Source organism: Phodopus roborovskii, unplaced genomic scaffold (assembly GCF_943737965.1).
Source record: "Phodopus roborovskii unplaced genomic scaffold, PHOROB, whole genome shotgun sequence".
Classification (NCBI taxonomy): domain Eukaryota; kingdom Metazoa; phylum Chordata; class Mammalia; order Rodentia; family Cricetidae; genus Phodopus; species Phodopus roborovskii.
Window position 1 is genome coordinate 2,849,975 of NW_026126651.1, and position 17,468 is coordinate 2,867,442.

Sequence of the window (17,468 nt, forward strand, 5' to 3'; positions counted from 1 at the left end):
GAAAGTACTGTGTGTTCTTAACCACTGAGCATCTCCAGCCCTGATCCTTTTTAATAAAAACCGTTTAACCAGTTAAGGGTGTGGAAGCCGCCCTTGTGTGACAGTCCACACAGAGGCAGGTGGTGAGCCCGGGGCAGCTTTGCAGGTACAAGATTACTGCGGCTTCACTCACTCCTCAACGACACAGCCATCCGCAAGCGTTCCTTCAGCTTTCCCTGATTGTCCGGTTGGGACAAACATGTTTCTCCAGAGGCAGAAAGTTCTTTAGTACTGTTCTGTCTGAAGCAGCAGCTGACATTTATCCCCCATGATTGTTTAAGATGAGAAGATTGGACCTTTAGTGAGTTGGCGAGATGGGTGGCCTCTGGGTGGCGTCTAACTGCACGTACCACAAGGGGACTGGGAAGCAGAGCTCAGGCCTCCGAGGGCCGCTCCTGTTGGTCTGTGTGGGGAGGAGCTGGTCCTTCTGTGCCTGTCTTGTCTTGACTTTCCTTTCCCTCTCTTAACAGTCTGCTGGGCGACAGCTTGTCTCAGGGTTGCTGGGAGCCTGTCCTGCTGCATTGAGGCTTGCTGTCGTGACCAGGCTTCTCGTTCCAGGTTCAGCATCTGTGGCCAGATATCCATCACCCGCTCTCCTGATACCATCAAGCAGATGAGTAAATACAAAGTGGTCCTGTCTTCGCAAGACAAGGACAAATCTTTGGTCACCGTGGAGACGGATGCTCATGGAGCCTTTTGCTTTAAAGCGAAACCAGGGACCTACAAAGTCCAGGTGCATAAGCCGCGTTTGCCTTAAAACATCCCGAGGGCTGGGACGGTGGCCCTGCCAGGACAGCGCTTGCCCTGCAGGCGTAACGACCTTTGAACCCCAGAGTCCTTTTGAAAAAGGCAGTGCTGGAGAGGCGGGGACAGGCAGGTCCCTGAGGCTCACTGGCCTTGCCTGCAAGGCTACTCTAGGCCAATGAGAGGCCTCCTCTCAGAAGAGTAAGGTACGTGACACCCAGGGTGACCCGCGGCCTCCACTCACTCCCCCCGGAGTGTGGTGAGCGGCAGTGGGACTCAGGGAGCAGCCCTTCAGTCCCTGGCAGTGAGTGCTGCGAACCGGCAGAGGCCTGTGTCCTCGCTGGGCATGAGCGCAGGGTAAGAGCAAGTTTGTGCCCTCCCGACCTTCCTTGCTTCTGGCTGCTCTAGGGCGTCCAGAGTCAGTTCTCCGTGCAGCGCAGCACTTATGGTGCTGCTGGCTCTGAGAGCCCGGAGCAAGCGGAGCCTCCCCACCGTGACTGCAGGACAGCCCGCAGGCCCCGGGGAGCCTGTCCATTCAGGCAGAGAGCAGGGGCAGCCGCAGCCTGCAGTGTCTCCACAGTGGCGTAGGCCTGAGCACGGCTCGTCCGGTGACAAGACAACCAGAGGTCTGGCCACTTGGGAAAGACCCTGGTGCTGCAGCTGGAGGCTTGCCAGTCAAATCAGCCCTGCTAACAGCTTTAGTGAGGGCGGCCTGGGAGTGTCCACTAAGCCTGGGTCTTCTAGAGTGGGCCCTTCCTTCTGGGGAGACAGTGGATGGCAGCTGTCATTGTTAGCCTCCTGCCAGCTTATCTGAAGATGGCCCCTCGATGGCTCGAGGTTCTTTCGGAAGCTCAGAGCTGAGCAGCTCTTACTGCTCCCTTCCCCTTCCTCTGTCTGAGCTTGGGAAAGACACAGAGGAGTCAGGTGTGGTAGATAGCACACGTCTGCATTCCTGGAGCTGGGGAGGGGAAGCAGGAAGAGTGAATTTCAGGCTAGCCTGGGCTATAGAGTCTCTAAGACAGACAGTAGCAAAATTAGAGTTACGAAGTAGCAATGAAATAATGTTAGGGTTGGGACCACCATTACAGGAGGAACTGTATTAAAGGGTGGCAGCTTTAGGATGGTTGAGACCACTGCTCTAGCATTTCATGTTCTCCCAGGTGGTGGTGCCTGAGGCCGAGACCAGAGCCGGGCTGATGCTGAAGCCACAGACGTTCCCTCTCACTGTGACCAACAGGCCCGTGATGGATGTGGCCTTCGTGCAGTTTTTGGCATCTGTTTCTGGAAAAGTCTCCTGTTTGGGTGAGGTGTCCTTTGCAAGGGAGAGCCTCTGTCTAGTTCAGAGACCTGGATAGTGGGAGGGGTTGGGACCAGGCATTTTTGAGTGGGGTTACAGTAAAGGCAGAGCCACTCCTGGGGGGAGGGGCTGCAGGGTTTGAGGTGATTTTTTTTGTAAATGGTGATTTCTTGTTAACTGCCAAGCTACCAGGCACCTGGATTATTTCTATTTTGTTTTCCAAGGGTTTTTTTTGTTTTTTAGGCTGAAATCAGACCCTGCTTTCAATATTAGCCTGTGTGCGTGCGTGTGCGTGCGTGCGTGTGCGCGTGTGTGTGTGCGTGCGTGTGCGCGTGTGCGTGTGTGTGCGTGCGTGCGTGTGCGTGTGTGCGTGCGCGCGCGCGCGTGTGTGTGTGTGCGTGTGTGTGTGCGTGCGTGTGTGTGTGCGTGCGTGTGTGCTGTGATTGTTGTATACATTTGTCAGTGTAGGTAAGGGGACAGTGTGTATGGGCACACTTACACATGCGTGCCTGTGTGTGTGTGCGTGCGTGCGTGCGTGTGCGCGCGCGCGCGTGCGTGTGTGCGCGTGCGCGTGTGTGTGCGCGCGTGTGCGCGCGCGTGCGTGCGTGTGTACGCGTGCGCGTGTGTGTGTGCGCGCGTGTGCGTGTGTGTGTGTGCGCGTGCGTGTGTGTGCGTGCGTGTGTGTGTGCGTGCGTGTGTGCTGTGATTGTTGTATACATTTGTCAGTGTAGGTAAGGGGACAGTGTGTATGGGCACACTTACACATGCGTGCCTGTGTGTGGAGGACACGGCAGTGTTGAATGTCTTCCCTTGATCTCTGCACTATTTTCTACTGGGAGACGGGGTCCCTTCACTGAACTTGAAGCTCATCGGTTCAGCTAGGCTGGCTGGACCAGAGCTCCCAGGTACCCGCCTGTCCCTGCCCGATCCCAGCACTGGGGCTGCAGGTGCGGTTTGTGTGGCAGGCAGCTCCCCAACTGGGCCATCTTCCCAGCCTCCTTTGTGTGTTTTTTTGTAGTTTGTGGGTCTTGTGTAGTTCAGGCTGAGATCATCTTAACTGTCTTGCCTCCAGCTCCCAAGAGCTAGGGTTATAGGCATGCATCATGGTACCCAGCAGGCCAGGGGATCTTGCTCTGTAAAATGGGCACACTGCCCCTGACTGTGAGTGTCACTCCTGATTTTGGAACTGGATTCCAAGAGCTGTGTGACCTGGGGCATATTACTAAGCCTCTCAGTGCTTCATTCTGATGGGGAGATAACAGCATTGTGTACCTCCAGGCGAGGGTTGGATGAATTGCAGTGCATAAGCCTCAGGACAGACCCTAGGGTGCTGGCTTCTGTGTGAGGTCTCTTCAGGCACCACGTGGGAGGTGGCCTTATCTAACCATCTTGTCTCGCAGGGACTCTGCAGGGGGCTGAGCAGAGGTGTCAAGTGGGGGTCCCTGTCTTGGGGTGACTGGAAACTGGGTCAGTGAGGCAGTTGAGGACAGCGCCAGAGCTGCTCTCGGGCTCTCCCTGGCTTTCCTTCTGAACTTGCCTCCAGGGTTTACTGCTCAGGCTGTGCACTCAGAAACTTGTCAGGGCTTATGATGGCCATCGTGTGAGGTCCTTTGGTCTCTCTTCCACAGACACCTGTGGTGACCTGTTGGTGACCCTGCAGTCACTGAGCCGACAGGGTGAGAAACGTAGCCTCCAGCTCTCCGGCAAGGTCAACTCCATGACCTTCACGTTTGACAAAGTGCTGCCTGGGAAATACAAAAGTAAGTTTTGTGAGCTAGCCCACACCCCCTCTCCCTCTGTGCTTATTGTAGGCCTTTCCTTGGCAACTCTGTCCTGGGACCTTGGCCTGCAAAGTAAGACTTGTCAGGAAGACCCCACTCTGTGCATCTGCTGGGGAAGGGCTCCCTGACTAAGCATGCCATTTTTAAATGCTCGGAAGACAGTGATAATGGTACTCTCTCTCAAGTCTGCTGCTTAGCTCTAGAGTGGCCGTGGGTTGTCATCTTTCTCCTCCCCCAGACTGTTCCCTCATCTGTGAAATGGTACAGCAGCCTTTCTCAGGGAGGGACTAAGCAAAGCCCAGAGCCTTGGCAGCGGGCTGTGGCCCGCTCTGGTGTCCTTGTCCCCAGCAAGCTGGCTCCTGCCTCCTTTTTGGACTGGGCAGTGGGAAGTAGCCTTCTCTCTCCGGGGTTTCGGAACTTCCTGTGGAGTCTTGCCAAGCCCGTGTGCACATGCGTACCTGCTGCAGCCCCTGAAGTCCAGGCCTGCAAGGCTGACAGGAAGCTAGGTGCTCGGGAGGCTAGGGGTTCAAGGTCTGCCAGGACTGTAATTCTTAGAAACCCAACAAAGATCAGTTGAACATATTTACAGGAAGTCCAGTGACCCCAGGTATCTCGTAGCCTGGCATCGTCAACCTACGTGGGTTTCTTTGTTGATAGCAACAGTGACCTCTGCTGTCAGTTTCTCTTTGGCAACAACTTGTCCTAAACATTGTTAGCTGCCTACATGTTTTTACATAAAGTGTATTTTCTTTTTAGACAGGCCCTCACTCTAGAGCCCAGACTAGTTTCAAACTCTTCATCCTCCTGCCTCAGGGTTCCGAGTGCCGAGATTGCAAGCGCATAGCACGTGTCCAGCAGCTGTGCATTCTTGCGCAGCTGGGTAGCAGGCCCCCGGGTGTTGGGTGGTACGTGGCACGACCCTGGTGTTTGCCTTACAGTAAGCATTATGCATGAGGACTGGTGCTGGAGGAACAAGAGTCTGGAGGTGGAAGTTCTGGAGGACGATGTGTCTTCGGTGGAGTTCAGGCAAACGGGCTACATGCTGCGGTGTGCGCTCTCACACGCCATCACTCTGGTATGCACTGCACTGAAGGGTTGCAGAGAGGGTGCCCAGTGGGGCCAAACCAGATGATCTGAATTTGATCCCCGGAACCCACACAGTGGAAGGGAAGAACCAGATCCCGCAAGTTATCCTCTGACCTACAGCAGTGCGCGTGCGCGCGCGCGCACACACACACACACACACACATACACACACACACACACACACACACACCTCTCAAAGGAATGTCTGGCTTATAGCAGGTGGGGAGGCTTGGCAAGCTGTGTTGCATTTAACATTCCCTTGGTGCCCCCAGTGTGTTGCTTACTAAGCAGCTGAGTATCTCTAGGCCGTTGCTTCCCACAGTGGGAAAAGCTTGCTCACTTAGTCTCTATTGTTTTTATTTGCTTTTGTACTTCTGGTGACTAAACCCAGGGTTTCTTTGTTTTTGTTTTTTAAATGTATTTATTTATTAGGTGTACAGTTTTGCCTGCAAGTCTGCCTGCAGGCCAGAAGAAGGCGCCAGATCTTGAAGGCTGGTTGTGAGCCAGCATGTGGTTGCTGGGAATTGAATCCAGGTCCTCTGGAAGAGCAGCCGGTGCTCTTAACTGCTGAGCCATCTCTCCAGCCCCAGGGTTTCAAACATACTGAGCAAACATACTAAGCTGGAGTGCTGGCTCTTAAACGTTTTTTAAGTTACTATTTTATTTGTTTATTGTTTTTTAAGATCTGGTCCCTATGTAGCTCTGACCACCCTGGGACTCCATATGTAGACCAGGCTGACCTTAAACTCACATATCCAAATGCCTGTGCCTCCATAGTGCTGGGATTAAAGATGGGCAGTACCACACCTGGCCTAAATTACTGTTATCTTATGCTGTGGATGTGGGTGTTTTTTGCCTTTGTATGTCTGCACGGCCTTTGTGCAGTATCCATGGAAGCCACAAGAGGGCGTTGGATCGCCTAGGTCTGGACTTGCCGTGAATCTCCCGGAAGACCAGCAGTGTTCTTCACTTCTCTGCCAGCTCCAGCTCCCTCCTCCTCGCTGTCTTTGAGACCGCGTTTTGCTGAGTTGCCCAGGCTGGTCTTGTCCTTTGTACCCTCCTGCGTCCCTCCCAAGTCAGTGGGCTGTAGGCCAGTGCCTGCCTACTTGACACTGGTCCCAGGCACTCCAGGGAAAGTTATCTCTAGTTTCCTCAGAGATAGCAGCAGATGTCATTGCCAGATCTCAGCAGAGGGCGAATGACAATGACATGGCTTCTTGTGATGCTTCTGGGGCCTTGGCTGCTGTCTCTCCTCGGCTGCAAACACTGAGATGCCCCCTTATTCCAGGAGATGGGTTGGTGTACAGTCCAGAATAAGCCAGTAGACACTGGCCTCCCTAACCCTCTAGAAGGTTTCTGCTGCCTCTAGATTAAAGTCTGAGTTTTGTAGGGAAGGTGGGCAAGGGACTTGGCTTTGCCTGGCTCCCACCTGACCCCTGTCCACTTGTCCCGGGCCCCAACAGCACTCGCTTTCCCAGTTCACCTGAGCTTGCCGCTGTCAGAGGCAGCAGGTTCATCCCTCTGCCCGGAGAGCTGGGCCTTCCCCGGCGTGCAGGCCGCTGTTCTCGTCCTTGGGGCCCAGCTCCTTTCCTGTTGAGGGTGGTGCCGAGGCCCAGGCCCCAGAACTCTGGAGCTCCAGGGCAGGTGCCCATTGTGCTCATTACATTTGCTTCTCTGCTTTATCTCCTCCTCCCTGAAACCACTTGTTCTTTTGCTGAATCGATGATTTTCTGATTTTCCAAGTTGAAGTCACACACTCTGCCCAGAGCAGGGGCCACATGATGCCTCCCAGACTCGACCTGAGCCCGTCCCCTAGCAGCACTGGGGGAGCAGGGCCCTCTGAGTGCAACAGCATGTCTGTGTGGTTTACAAGGTTTTTGGTTTTCTCGTGGCTCCCAACAGCTCAAATGACTAACGGGCCAACCTGATGGCTGTCTCAGAAACAGAAATGTCACCAACTGCCGAGTCTCCCTCCCCCATTAGTTACTGTGTTGACTTTGGCCCCACAGGAGTTTCATCAAGACGGAAATGGCCCTGAGAATGTAGGGATTTACAACCTCTCCAGAGGAGTCAACCGCTTCTGCCTGTCCAAACCGGGTGAGCCGGGCAGTGGGGGTGAGGCCAGCGTGAGCTTGCAGTCCGCCTGCTTGGGAGTTCATTGCTGGGGCAGCAGCCAGCGTGCTCCTCGTCCTGGGCTTGTCCCCAGTGCCACACAAACAGCGAGGCATTCACCTGCAGGGTGTGAGAAGTGGTTTCTGCTGAGTCCTGGCCTTTGCCTTCTTACATGTAACATAGTTCTTACAGGTAATATAGTTCTTACAGGTAACATAGTTCTTACAGGTAACATAGTTCTTATAGGTAACATAGTTCTTACAGGTAATATACTTCTTACGTGTAACATAGTTCTTATATGTAACATACTTCTTATAGGTAACATAGTTCTTACAGGTAACATACTTCTTACGTGTAACATAGTTCTTACAGGTAACATACTTCTTATAGGTAACATAGTTCTTACAGGTAACATAGTTCTTACAGGTAACATAGTTCTTATAGGTAACATAGTTCTTACAGGTAACATAGTTCTTACATGTAACATAGTTCTTACATGTAACATAGTTCTTACAGGTAACAAGTTGAGCCTCTCATAGTGTGGGTGTCTTGTTGGATATTCACATCCTTTCCATGTAGCCATTGTCATTTACAATGACATCGCTTAGTTTGGGGCATTAGGAATGACATGGCTGTGTGCATGGCTTTGTGCCTGTGTGTTTTAATTCTTATTTAGGTTCCTCAGAGTGGGACCTGGTAATCATGGAAATTTATGTGTGACTTGTAAAAGGAAACTACCCATTGGTTTCCAGGGAGACCACACCATTTGGCACTCAGACCACCCCGCCCAAGGCCTATTTGTGATCTTTTGTTGTGTGTGTGTGTGTATGTGTGTGTGTGTGTTTCTTTTTTGGTCAGGGGTTTTTTGAGCCACCCAGTACTCTCTGCAGATAGCAAGCCCAGGAGAGGTCAGGCCAACCAGCTGCCCTCTCCAGTGTGGGGTGTGCCCACCTGGTGTGGTGCTGGCTGTAGGAAGGGTCAGTCGGTGTCTGTCGTGGAGTGGGGGGGCTGATCATGACCGCCAGTGACCGCTGCACTGGGCCTGCTGTGTGCGGTGAGAAGGAAAAGGGACTTGAGGGCTCTGTCAGTCAAAGCCCTGATGAGTGAGCCTGTGAGGGCTTAAAGCCCTGCCCGGCTCCTCTTGGCTTGACTGCACTCCTCCAGCAGGCGGTGAGTTGTGCCCTGACCAAGGTGCCACAGGGCCGAGGTTTATGCCGAGAAGCGTGTGCTTTTGCAGGCTGTGAAGTCATTAAGTTCTGGACAGTGGCGGCCACTCCTGGGCAGGCTGTGAAGGGAGGGAGGGTGTCTGGCACAGGAAAGCAGCCAGCCTGATGTTTCCAGTTCCATTATCTCAAGATGCGACATGCTTGAGCTTTCAAATGAGGCCCGCCGCCTTCTCAGCACACGGGCTGGAGCTGGAGTTGCCTAGCAGAAGGTGCTCTGTTCTCAGCAATGACTTTTGGTTCTCTCTGTAGGGGTGTACAAAGTGACCCCTCGCTCCTGCCACCGGTTTGAGCAAGCCTTCTACACCTATGACACGTAAGCCTGGAGACTGGGGGTGGTGGGCGTCCTGGGGGTGGCGTCTGCTTCTCTCTTCTGTCTCTTGTTTGTGTCTGCATGTGAGCAGGCAGGTGTGTTTCTGTTGGTTTACTCTTCCCTTTGGGAGGGGTGAGGTTAGGTATTAAGGTGAATTTCTAGATGCGGGTTTTATGATATTTGGATGTTATTGAGAACATGGATCAGGCTATCCTTCCTAAGAATTCTGTAAATGCACGGACTGGCAAGAGGGCTGGCTCACTGGGTGAAGGTGCTCGCCAACCCAAACTGCAGACCAGAGTTCAAAAGCAGGAAACTGTGTAGGTGGAGGAAAATGGGCTCCACAGAGCTTTTTTCTGATTGTACTTATAAGCTTCCGGGGTTTCCTTTCCCCAGCCTGCGGGCTGGTTCTCAGTGTGTTGGAGTGGGGAGGGCCCAAGGCGATGCCTCCATCCCTTGGCGTCTGCCGGGGTTGCTGCTAGCGGCTTTTCTGTGCTCTGATTGCAGGTCTTCACCCAGTATCCTGACGCTGACAGCCATTCGCCACCATGTCCTGGGGACTGTCACCACCGACAAAATGATGGATGTCACGGTGACTATCAAGTAAGATGGGTGTCTTGTGTGGGCATGGGCGGGGCTGGTGGAGAGGCCCTGGGACCTCACAGACTCCATGATGGCTCTCATCTCTAAGTGTACACACCAGCGGCCTGCATAAGTCACACTCAGGTGACATAGTTGTAAACCCTGGGCAGCAGAGTCCCAACTGCTTCCTGACGTCTGGAGCCTGCGTCTTAAGTCTGAATTCTTTAGCGGGTTTGTTCATTATAGTTCAGGGTTTTAGTCACTTAAAAATTGCCTGCCTTCTTTAGACCTTCCCTCGAGGGCTTGAGGAGTGGAGGGCTCCTGTGTGGGTCTGAGGGAGTGCTTGGGAGGTGGCCTTTGCTGGGGGGTGTGCTTTGTTGTGACGGGCTGTGTCTGACATCCCAGCTTTCTCCGGAAGTGACAGACCTTGGGCAGCGTGGCTGTCTCACACAGATGGAATTCTGAGGAACTTGCTCCCTCCCTCTCCAGCTGAAGCTGGCTTTGCCGTCAGCCTGCCTCGATGCTGATAGCACTCAGACATGAAGACACACGCACACACATAGATATCTACACACGTCCACGGGATAACTTGTTTGTTTCTTGCTCTTAGAGACTGACCGCAGAGCCCAGGGCTTTGTTCACGCTAGGCCGCCACCTTTCTTTTCACTTTGAGACAGAGTCTCAGTCAAGTGTGTCATCATTCTCCCAGCATCCTTCATGGCTAAGGTGACCAAACTGACATCTCGTCCAGAAAACACTATTGAGAATTGTCAGAGTGCCACTCTGGGCTTCCTAGGCCACCGTGAATATCCCTGTAGTGCTGAGTCTCACGGGGAAGCATGCGGGGGGGGGGGGGGGGGTGGCTGTGTCCCTGTCATCGGCTTGTGCTGACTACGAGCTGTGTTTCTGGCTGGGCACTACCCGGGGCTCTCCACCCTGCCGGGCTGTACCCAGCTGCTGGCTGTGGCACCTGTGGACCTGCTCTGCATTCCCTTGTTCCGAAGTGGCACCTCCCACCTGATTTATGGCGCTTGGTCATTGTCCCTTGCTCCCCCTGGTCCAGCCAGCCCCTCAGCAAAGCTTTTTCTTTGCGATGAACGTATCCTCTGACTGTTCCAGGCCTAGTGTTTGCTTGCTTACCACTCTCCATGGTTTGGGCTTGGGCCCTTGCAGTGGCTTCTGGTCCCTTCTGTCTGACTGTGCCTCAGGAGTCAGTGGTCTTCACACAGCGGCCAGTGAGTCTAGTGTGGAGATGAGTCCTTCCTCCACTGAAAACTCAGCAGGTCCCACCCAGACTCTTCCAGAGCCCACACAGGGCTTTGAAGTGTGTGTGACCCTGCTTCCCCTCCGTCCCCCTGGCCCCGCCCCCGTCCCCCGTCCCCCCCCCCCCCCCCCGTCTCTCTGACTGCTCTCCTTCCACAAGTCTTGCGCCAGGCTTCTTGGCCTTGCCATCGTTTGAGCACTGGGAACTTTTGCCCCGAGGACGGCCCCCTGCACCCACTCTCCTGAGCCTCCCTTCCTGCCACTCGTTGCCCAGTGTCACCTTCTCAGAAGGACTTGGGCAGTGCACCACGCCCTCCACCGTTGGGCGCCGCGGCTGCTTTCCCTTCTTGGGTTGTGTCTCACGTGGCTTTCCTGTCCCTGTCCTCTCCTGCCTGCTGGAGTGTGACGTCAGCCTGTCCTTCCGCCTGGGTTCCCACTTCCGCTTTTCTCTGGTCTGTGCTTCGCCTCCTCGAGACAGAGTCCCTGTAGCACTGGCTGTCCAACTCGCTCTGGACACCGGGCTGGCCTCAAACTCGGACCCTCCTGCCTCTGCCTCCCGAGTGCCGGGATCAAAGGTCAAAGGTGTGGCCACCGTGCCCAGGCAGGTTTGAAAGGCAGAGGTCTGGAGTGTGGAAGCGGCAGGGTTTCTTCAAGTGTAGGGTCTTTTATTCCAGCCAGTTCTGCCAGCATCTTCGGCTGTGCCGGACCATGTCCAGTTTCCCTTCTTTTATTCTATAGTTTTATGTGTGCACGCATGTAGATGCAGGTACATGAATAGGGATCACAGCAGTCAGTTTCGGGTGCTGTTCCTCGGAAGCCATCTACCTGGGTTTTGAGACAGGCAGGGTCTCTTACTGGCCTTGAGCTTGCTGATCAGGTTAGGCCATCTGGCCAGGGGACCCCAGGGTCCACCTGTCTCAGCCTCCCCGGCACTGGAATGTCAAGCACACTCCCATATCTTTTCAAACTGTGTGTTTGGGGGCTCAAACTCAAATCCTCATGGTTATATATCGAGCAAGCTCTTTCCTCGGCCCCATTTTTTATTTTCTGCCAGACTGATTCATGTTCGTTATTATGTTACTTTTATTTTGGTTTCTGTATATGGGATGTTTTGCCTGCATGCCTATCTACCATGAAGCCAGAGAGGCCCTGGAATCAAACCCAGGTCCTCTGGAAGAGCAGCCAACAGCTGAGCCACATCTCCAGCCTCCTAATTAGCATTTTCAAAATGAAGGATTATGCCACTGTGGCATCACTGTAGGGTGTCTGGCTCTTGCTCATGAGTACTCAGTGTGGGAATGTCAAGTTCACATTCAGTGCAATGTGAGCACCAGGTCCCATAGCCACCCCTGTGTCTTCTCCAGATCGTCCATCGACAGCGAGCCAGCCTTGGTCTTGGGCCCTCTAAAGTCTGCACAGGAGCTGCGGAGGGAACAGCAGCTGGCAGAGATTGAGACCCGCAGGCAGGAGAGGGAGAAGACGGGCAGGGAAGAGGCTGAGGAGGGCAGGGCCAGGCCTCCTGGGCAGGAGATGGTGGATGAGGTTCAGGGCCCCTTCTCCTACGACTTCTCCTACTGGGCCCGGTGAGTGCTTGTGTTCTTGACCGTGTGCGCTCTCCCTCGGGGTAGAACCAACCCGCCAACCTGAACCTTCTCACTCCTCAGGCCTGGAGAGAGAATCACTGTTACACCCTCGTCCAAAGAGCTCCTCTTTTACCCCCCGTCCATGGAGGCCACGGTCAGCGGAGGTACGTGTCCACTCCATGAGCGAGTGGCAGGCCTTTGTTTCTCTTTGCATGTGTTTAAACGTGTTTTGTGTTATATTTGCGCAGCCATGTTTGTAAGCCACCCAAAAGCCTCTTTGGTACTTGGTGTCCCAGGTAGGTAGGGGTGTGTGTGTGTGTGTGTGTGTGTGTGTGTGTATGTATGTACATAGATGATTGGGTGGATAGATAAAGAAATGAACGGTTGGCCAGGCAGTGGTGGCGCACATCTTTAATCCCAGCACTTAGGAGGCAGAGGCAGCTGAACCTCTGAGTTCAAGGCCAGCCTGGTTTACAGAGTGAGTTCCAGGACAGCCAGGGCCACACAGAGAAACCCTGTCTCGAAAAACCTGTTGTTCCCTCCCCTCCCCCCCAAAAAAGAAAGGAATAGTCAGTGGGTAGTAGTGGCACATGACTAATTTAGAGGCAGAGGCAGGTGGGTTTCTGTGAGTTCGAGGTCAGCCTGGTTTGCAGAATGAGTTCCAGGACAGCCAGGGCTGTTATACAGAGAACCTCTGTCTTGAAAAAACAAGAAAAAAAAAGAAATGAATGGTCTAAGTAAAGATAGTATTAAGGTGATTTTGGAGAAGGACCTGTCTTCCTTTATTTGATTGATCGAGAAGGTAGAGGAAAAGCCATACCACCAGTTACCAAGCCTGCTTCTGGGTCTTCCTGTTGGCAGGTGTAGAGGGAAGGTCTTTTCCGGGAGGGGTTGTCACAGTGATTGCCCGTGGGACACTGGTACGGTGTGAGTTGAGGATGTTGGAAGAGCGGGTTTCTGGTGTGTCCTTCCACCCTTTCCTGCCTTCCCATCGGTCCCGGGTGAGCAGCCGCCCTGAGATCTCAGAGGTCTGCCTTCCCATGGGTCCCTGGTGAGCAGCCGCCCTGAGATCTCAGAGGTCTGCCTTCCCATCGGTCCCGGGTGAGCAGCCGCCCTGAGATCTCAGAGGTCTGCCTTCCCATGGGTCCCTGGTGAGCAGCCGCCCTGAGATCTCAGAGGTCTGCCTTCCCATCGGTCCCGGGTGAGCAGCAGCCCTGAGATCTCAGAGGTCTGCCTTCCCATGGGTCCCTGGTGAGCAGCCGCCCTGAGATCTCAGAGGTCTGCCTTCCCATCGGTCCCGGCTGAGCAGCAGCCCTGAGATCTCAGAGGTCTTCCTCTGCCTCCACCTTACTCTCTTGAGGTAGGCTGGCAGCCAGGAGGCCTTCGCCACGCCTGCCACGGTTATAGGCACATGGCTTTTTACATGTGTTCTGGGGATTCAGACTCATGTCCTCAGCCCTGTAGAGCTGAACCGTCTATCTGTCCAGCTGGAGCTTCTCATGTTTAATGTGTCAGGTCTGGGCCCTCTTTCTTCAGAGAACTCCAGCGGGCACCGCTGCGCCCTCTGTAGCGCACTATCCGTCCTTTTGTGTGTCCCCCTTAGCGCACTATCCGTCCTTTTGTGTCCCCCCCCCAGCGCACTATCCGTCCTTTTGTGTCCCCCCCCCCTTAGCGCACTATCCGTCCTTTTGTGTCCCCCCCTTAGCGCACTATCCGTCCTTTTGTGTGTCCCCCCCTTAGCGCACTATCCGTCCTTTTGTGTGTCCCCCTTAGCGCACTATCCGTCCTTTTGTGTCCCCCCCTTAGCGCACTATCCGTCCTTTTGTGTCCCCCCCCTTAGAAAGCTGCCCAGGGAAGTTGATTGAGATCCATGGGAAGGCGGGCTTGTTCCTGGAAGGCCAGATCCACCCCGAGCTGGAGGGAGTCGAGATTGTCATCAGTGAGAAGGGGGCAAGCTCACCCTTGATCACCGTCTTCACTGACGACAAAGGGGCCTACAGGTATGTCCCCAAAGAGGACCCACTGGCCCCAGCAGGGACCTTCCCAGGCAGGTGGGCTCAGGCTCCCTGGGGGGCTGGGCTTCCGCTGAGGCTGCAAACAGCAGTTGTAGTGTTTGGCTCTTCCCTGCAGTGTTGGCCCTCTGCACAGTGACCTGGAGTACACAGTGACCTCACAGAAGGAGGGCTACGTGCTGACCGCTGTGGAAGGGACCGTGGGAGATTTCAAGGCTTACGCCTTGGCTGGCGTGAGCTTCGAGGTAATGCGTTTCAAAGATCACTTCACTGCGGGTAATGCACGTGATGATAAACTGCAGAGAAAGTGCACAGTCAGTTTCACACATAGTCACACACGTTGCATACAGCATCACTGTCACAATAGCAAGTTTCCTGTCCCCACGGTCCCTCACGCCGATGCCGCCCGTAAATGTCATTGAGTTACCATCTTTCAGGGCATTTGTAGGAGTGGAATTGTGTACCCTGCCTTCCTTCCTTCCTTCACCTGGGTAACTGTGGAGAGACGTGGACTTCACATGGTTGTGCATGTTTCAGCCATCACTGTTTGTTTGTTTGTTTGGGAGGCAGGGTGTCTAGCCCAGACTGGCCTCTCAGCCTCCAACTCCCTGTGTAGTGGAATGTGTCTTTGAAGTCTTCCTAACCCTCCTGTCTCTGTCTCCCAAGTTCTCAGTATATTTGGTGCTGGGGATGGGCCCAGGGCTTTGTGCATGCTGGGCAGGCACTCAGCCAATCACGCTCTCTCCCTAGGCGCTCTCAGCCAATCACGCTCTCTCCCTAGGCGCTCTCAGCCAATCACGCTCTCTCCCTAGGCGCTCTCAGCCAATCACGCTCTCTCCCTAGGCGCTCTCAGCCAATCACGCTCTCTCCCTAGGCCCTCTCAGCCAATCACGCTCTCTCCCTAGGCGCTCTCAGCCAATCACGCTCTCTCCCTAGGCGCTCTCAGCCAATCACGCTCTCTCCCTAGGCGCTCTCAGCCAATCACGCTCTCTCCCTAGGCCCTCTCAGCCAATCACGCTCTCTCCCTAGGCGCTCTCAGCCAATCACGCTCTCTCCCTAGGCTGCCCTCATTTGCGCTGTCTTCCCTTGGTGGTGCCCGGTGTCTGTTTTGTCCACTAGTTTTGTGCAGTGTGTTGTACAGCACGGGCTGTGAAATGGTTGAGTGTGGCTGTGTGGAAAGCACATCACACATGACTGAAACGCCATTGCTGAGCGCGTTAGACCAGAGCGAGGAGGCGCAGTTGTGCAAGAAGCGCACACACCATAGATGACGTCTGTGGTTTACAGAAACTACAGCCCAGAGGGGGTGGCCACGCCTTTAGTCTCAGCACTCGGGAGGCAGAGGCAGGCGGATCTCTGTGAGTTTGAGACCAGCCTGGTCTACAGAGTTCCAGGACACTCCAAAGCCACAGAGAAACCCTGTCTCAGAAAATCAACAACAACAGCAAAAGCAGCCTACAACGGCTGAGAACCCAGCAACCTCCAAGGAAAGGAACACAGATAGATGGCATTCGTGGAAGTAATTCAATGACTAGGAAGGTGGAAGACACTCTGCTCATGTAGCCACTGAGGAGATGCCAGGGAGGTTACCATGGAAACACTCTCTGGGGGATGGACTTTTAATAAACTAAGTCCAAATTATTTATATGGGGTGAACCTGTTTTGCCATGAAGAGATAATTCACAGTCCTGTGACGCATGCAGGATTTGGTTTCGCTCATGGGTTGAGGGTCCAGTCCATGTTGATAGGGAGGCATGGTGGCAGCAGGGACAGGCGGCCACTTGCCCACATCTCCATAGATTAGGAAGCAGAGGAAAGGTACCAAGTGCCAGCCTCCATCCTCCATCACGACCCACTCCCTCCAGCGAGGCGCCTCCCAAAGTTTGCACACCCTCCTAAGTATCACCGCCATTTCCGGACCAAGTGTTCAAACGTGACCCCGTGGTGACACTTGACACTCAGACTGTGACAGCAATTCCTAGTGGTGTACATTTTGGTCACCTCCCCGTTGTACCACAGAAGGGTGCAGCTGGCCCACTTGCTCTGCACTGCTGGACTCTGCTCTACAGGGTTCTTGTCAGTTAAACAGCAGCAAAGTGGGCTGACGGGAACTGGGTGAACTGTTGAGGAGAGCAAGCTGCACAGCTCCATGCACAGCCTGCTACTTCTGCCCCCTCCACACCCACCAGCCCCTCAATATACCAGCATTGTGAGTATGGGCCATAGAAAGAGTTCTGGAAGCTTCCACGGCATCTCAACACTACTTTGGGGTTATTAAGTTTGGCCTTGCCCTGTTGCTCCTTTCTCCCCAGATAAAAGCGGAAGATGATCAGCCCCTCCCTGGGGTCCTCTTATCCCTTAGTGGTGGTGTGTTTCGTTCCAACCTCCTGACCCAGGACAACGGCCTTCTGACCTTCTCGAACTTGGTAAGGCTGTGGTCCACAGCCCCCAGTGGGACTTAGCACAGGTGTGTGGCTGCACAGCCCGAGGACAGCGCGGTGTGAATGGTTAGGGCTCTCACAGCTGGCGCCCGTGTGGTCTTGTCCATGCACTTGTCATCAAGGCAATGTAATCAGCCGCCTGACCACAGCAGCCCCTCCCCAGGGAGCTTTGTTTTTCCACGGTGGCGTCCGCCTGCTTCTCTTCTGAGCCCATCCCACGTGTAAAGGGGGTGAAGTGCCGAGCCCAAGGCCCTGGCCAGTGGGGTTCACCAAGTGCACACTTGGTGCATTGACTTCTGTCCCGGAGTGGCCTGGGGCTACACGGGCTGGCCTCAAGGCACCTAGGTCACCGGCGTTGTGAGCCCAGCCTCTGCTCACACCCTGCCGCTTGTCTGCCGAGTCATTGGGGCCGTTTATGTCGGCTCTCATTTTTTAAATTCAGGCAGGGCTACTGCTTTGTGGAGGTGCTAAAGGTAGTAGCAGCGGCTTCCTGTCCGTGCCAGGCAGGAATTGGGGCTGCCATCTCTGTGTCGCCCTGATGGCGCCTCATTGTGGCCTGCAGCCATTCGCAGTGTGGCGGCCGTCTTGATTGACTGTGTCTTGGCAGAGCCCTGGGCAGTACTACTTTAAACCCATGATGAAGGAGTTCCGCTTTGAGCCGTCCTCACAGATGATAGAAGTGCAGGAGGGGCAGAACCTGCGGATCACCATCACTGGCTTCCGGACTGCCTACAGGTGTGTGCCCTCCCCAGCTCAGCGGGGCTCCCACCTTCACTTGACTCAACGCGGGGAGGGATTTGAGACAAGGGAGAGGCCAGAGGGGCGACTCTGCTCTTCCTTGAGATGCATAGGTGACGGCTGCCCTCCCCAGTGTCCTCCCTCCTCTCCAGTGCCCCCTCTCCCCCCTCCCCAGTGTCCCCTCTCCCCCCCTCCTCCCTCCCCAGTGCCCCCTCTCCCCCCTCCCCAGTGTCCCCTCTCCCCCCTCCCCAGTG

General features: G+C 54.6%; 1 protein-coding gene across 1 annotated transcript in view; it reads left to right on the forward strand.

Annotated features, from left to right (window-relative positions):
- LOC127213928 (nodal modulator 1) overlaps positions 1 to 17,468 on the forward strand; it is a 49,060-nt gene that overhangs the window by 19,066 nt on the left and 12,526 nt on the right. Inside the window, exons 12-24 of the mRNA XM_051174392.1 lie at positions 598 to 772; positions 1,944 to 2,085; positions 3,709 to 3,840; positions 4,800 to 4,936; positions 6,957 to 7,044; positions 8,535 to 8,598; positions 9,103 to 9,198; positions 11,805 to 12,023; positions 12,105 to 12,187; positions 13,864 to 14,023; positions 14,154 to 14,280; positions 16,348 to 16,461; positions 17,084 to 17,211. Of these exons, the coding sequence (XP_051030349.1) occupies positions 598 to 772; positions 1,944 to 2,085; positions 3,709 to 3,840; positions 4,800 to 4,936; positions 6,957 to 7,044; positions 8,535 to 8,598; positions 9,103 to 9,198; positions 11,805 to 12,023; positions 12,105 to 12,187; positions 13,864 to 14,023; positions 14,154 to 14,280; positions 16,348 to 16,461; positions 17,084 to 17,211 (1,665 nt within the window). The remainder of the gene's footprint in view (positions 1 to 597; positions 773 to 1,943; positions 2,086 to 3,708; positions 3,841 to 4,799; positions 4,937 to 6,956; positions 7,045 to 8,534; positions 8,599 to 9,102; positions 9,199 to 11,804; positions 12,024 to 12,104; positions 12,188 to 13,863; positions 14,024 to 14,153; positions 14,281 to 16,347; positions 16,462 to 17,083; positions 17,212 to 17,468) is intronic.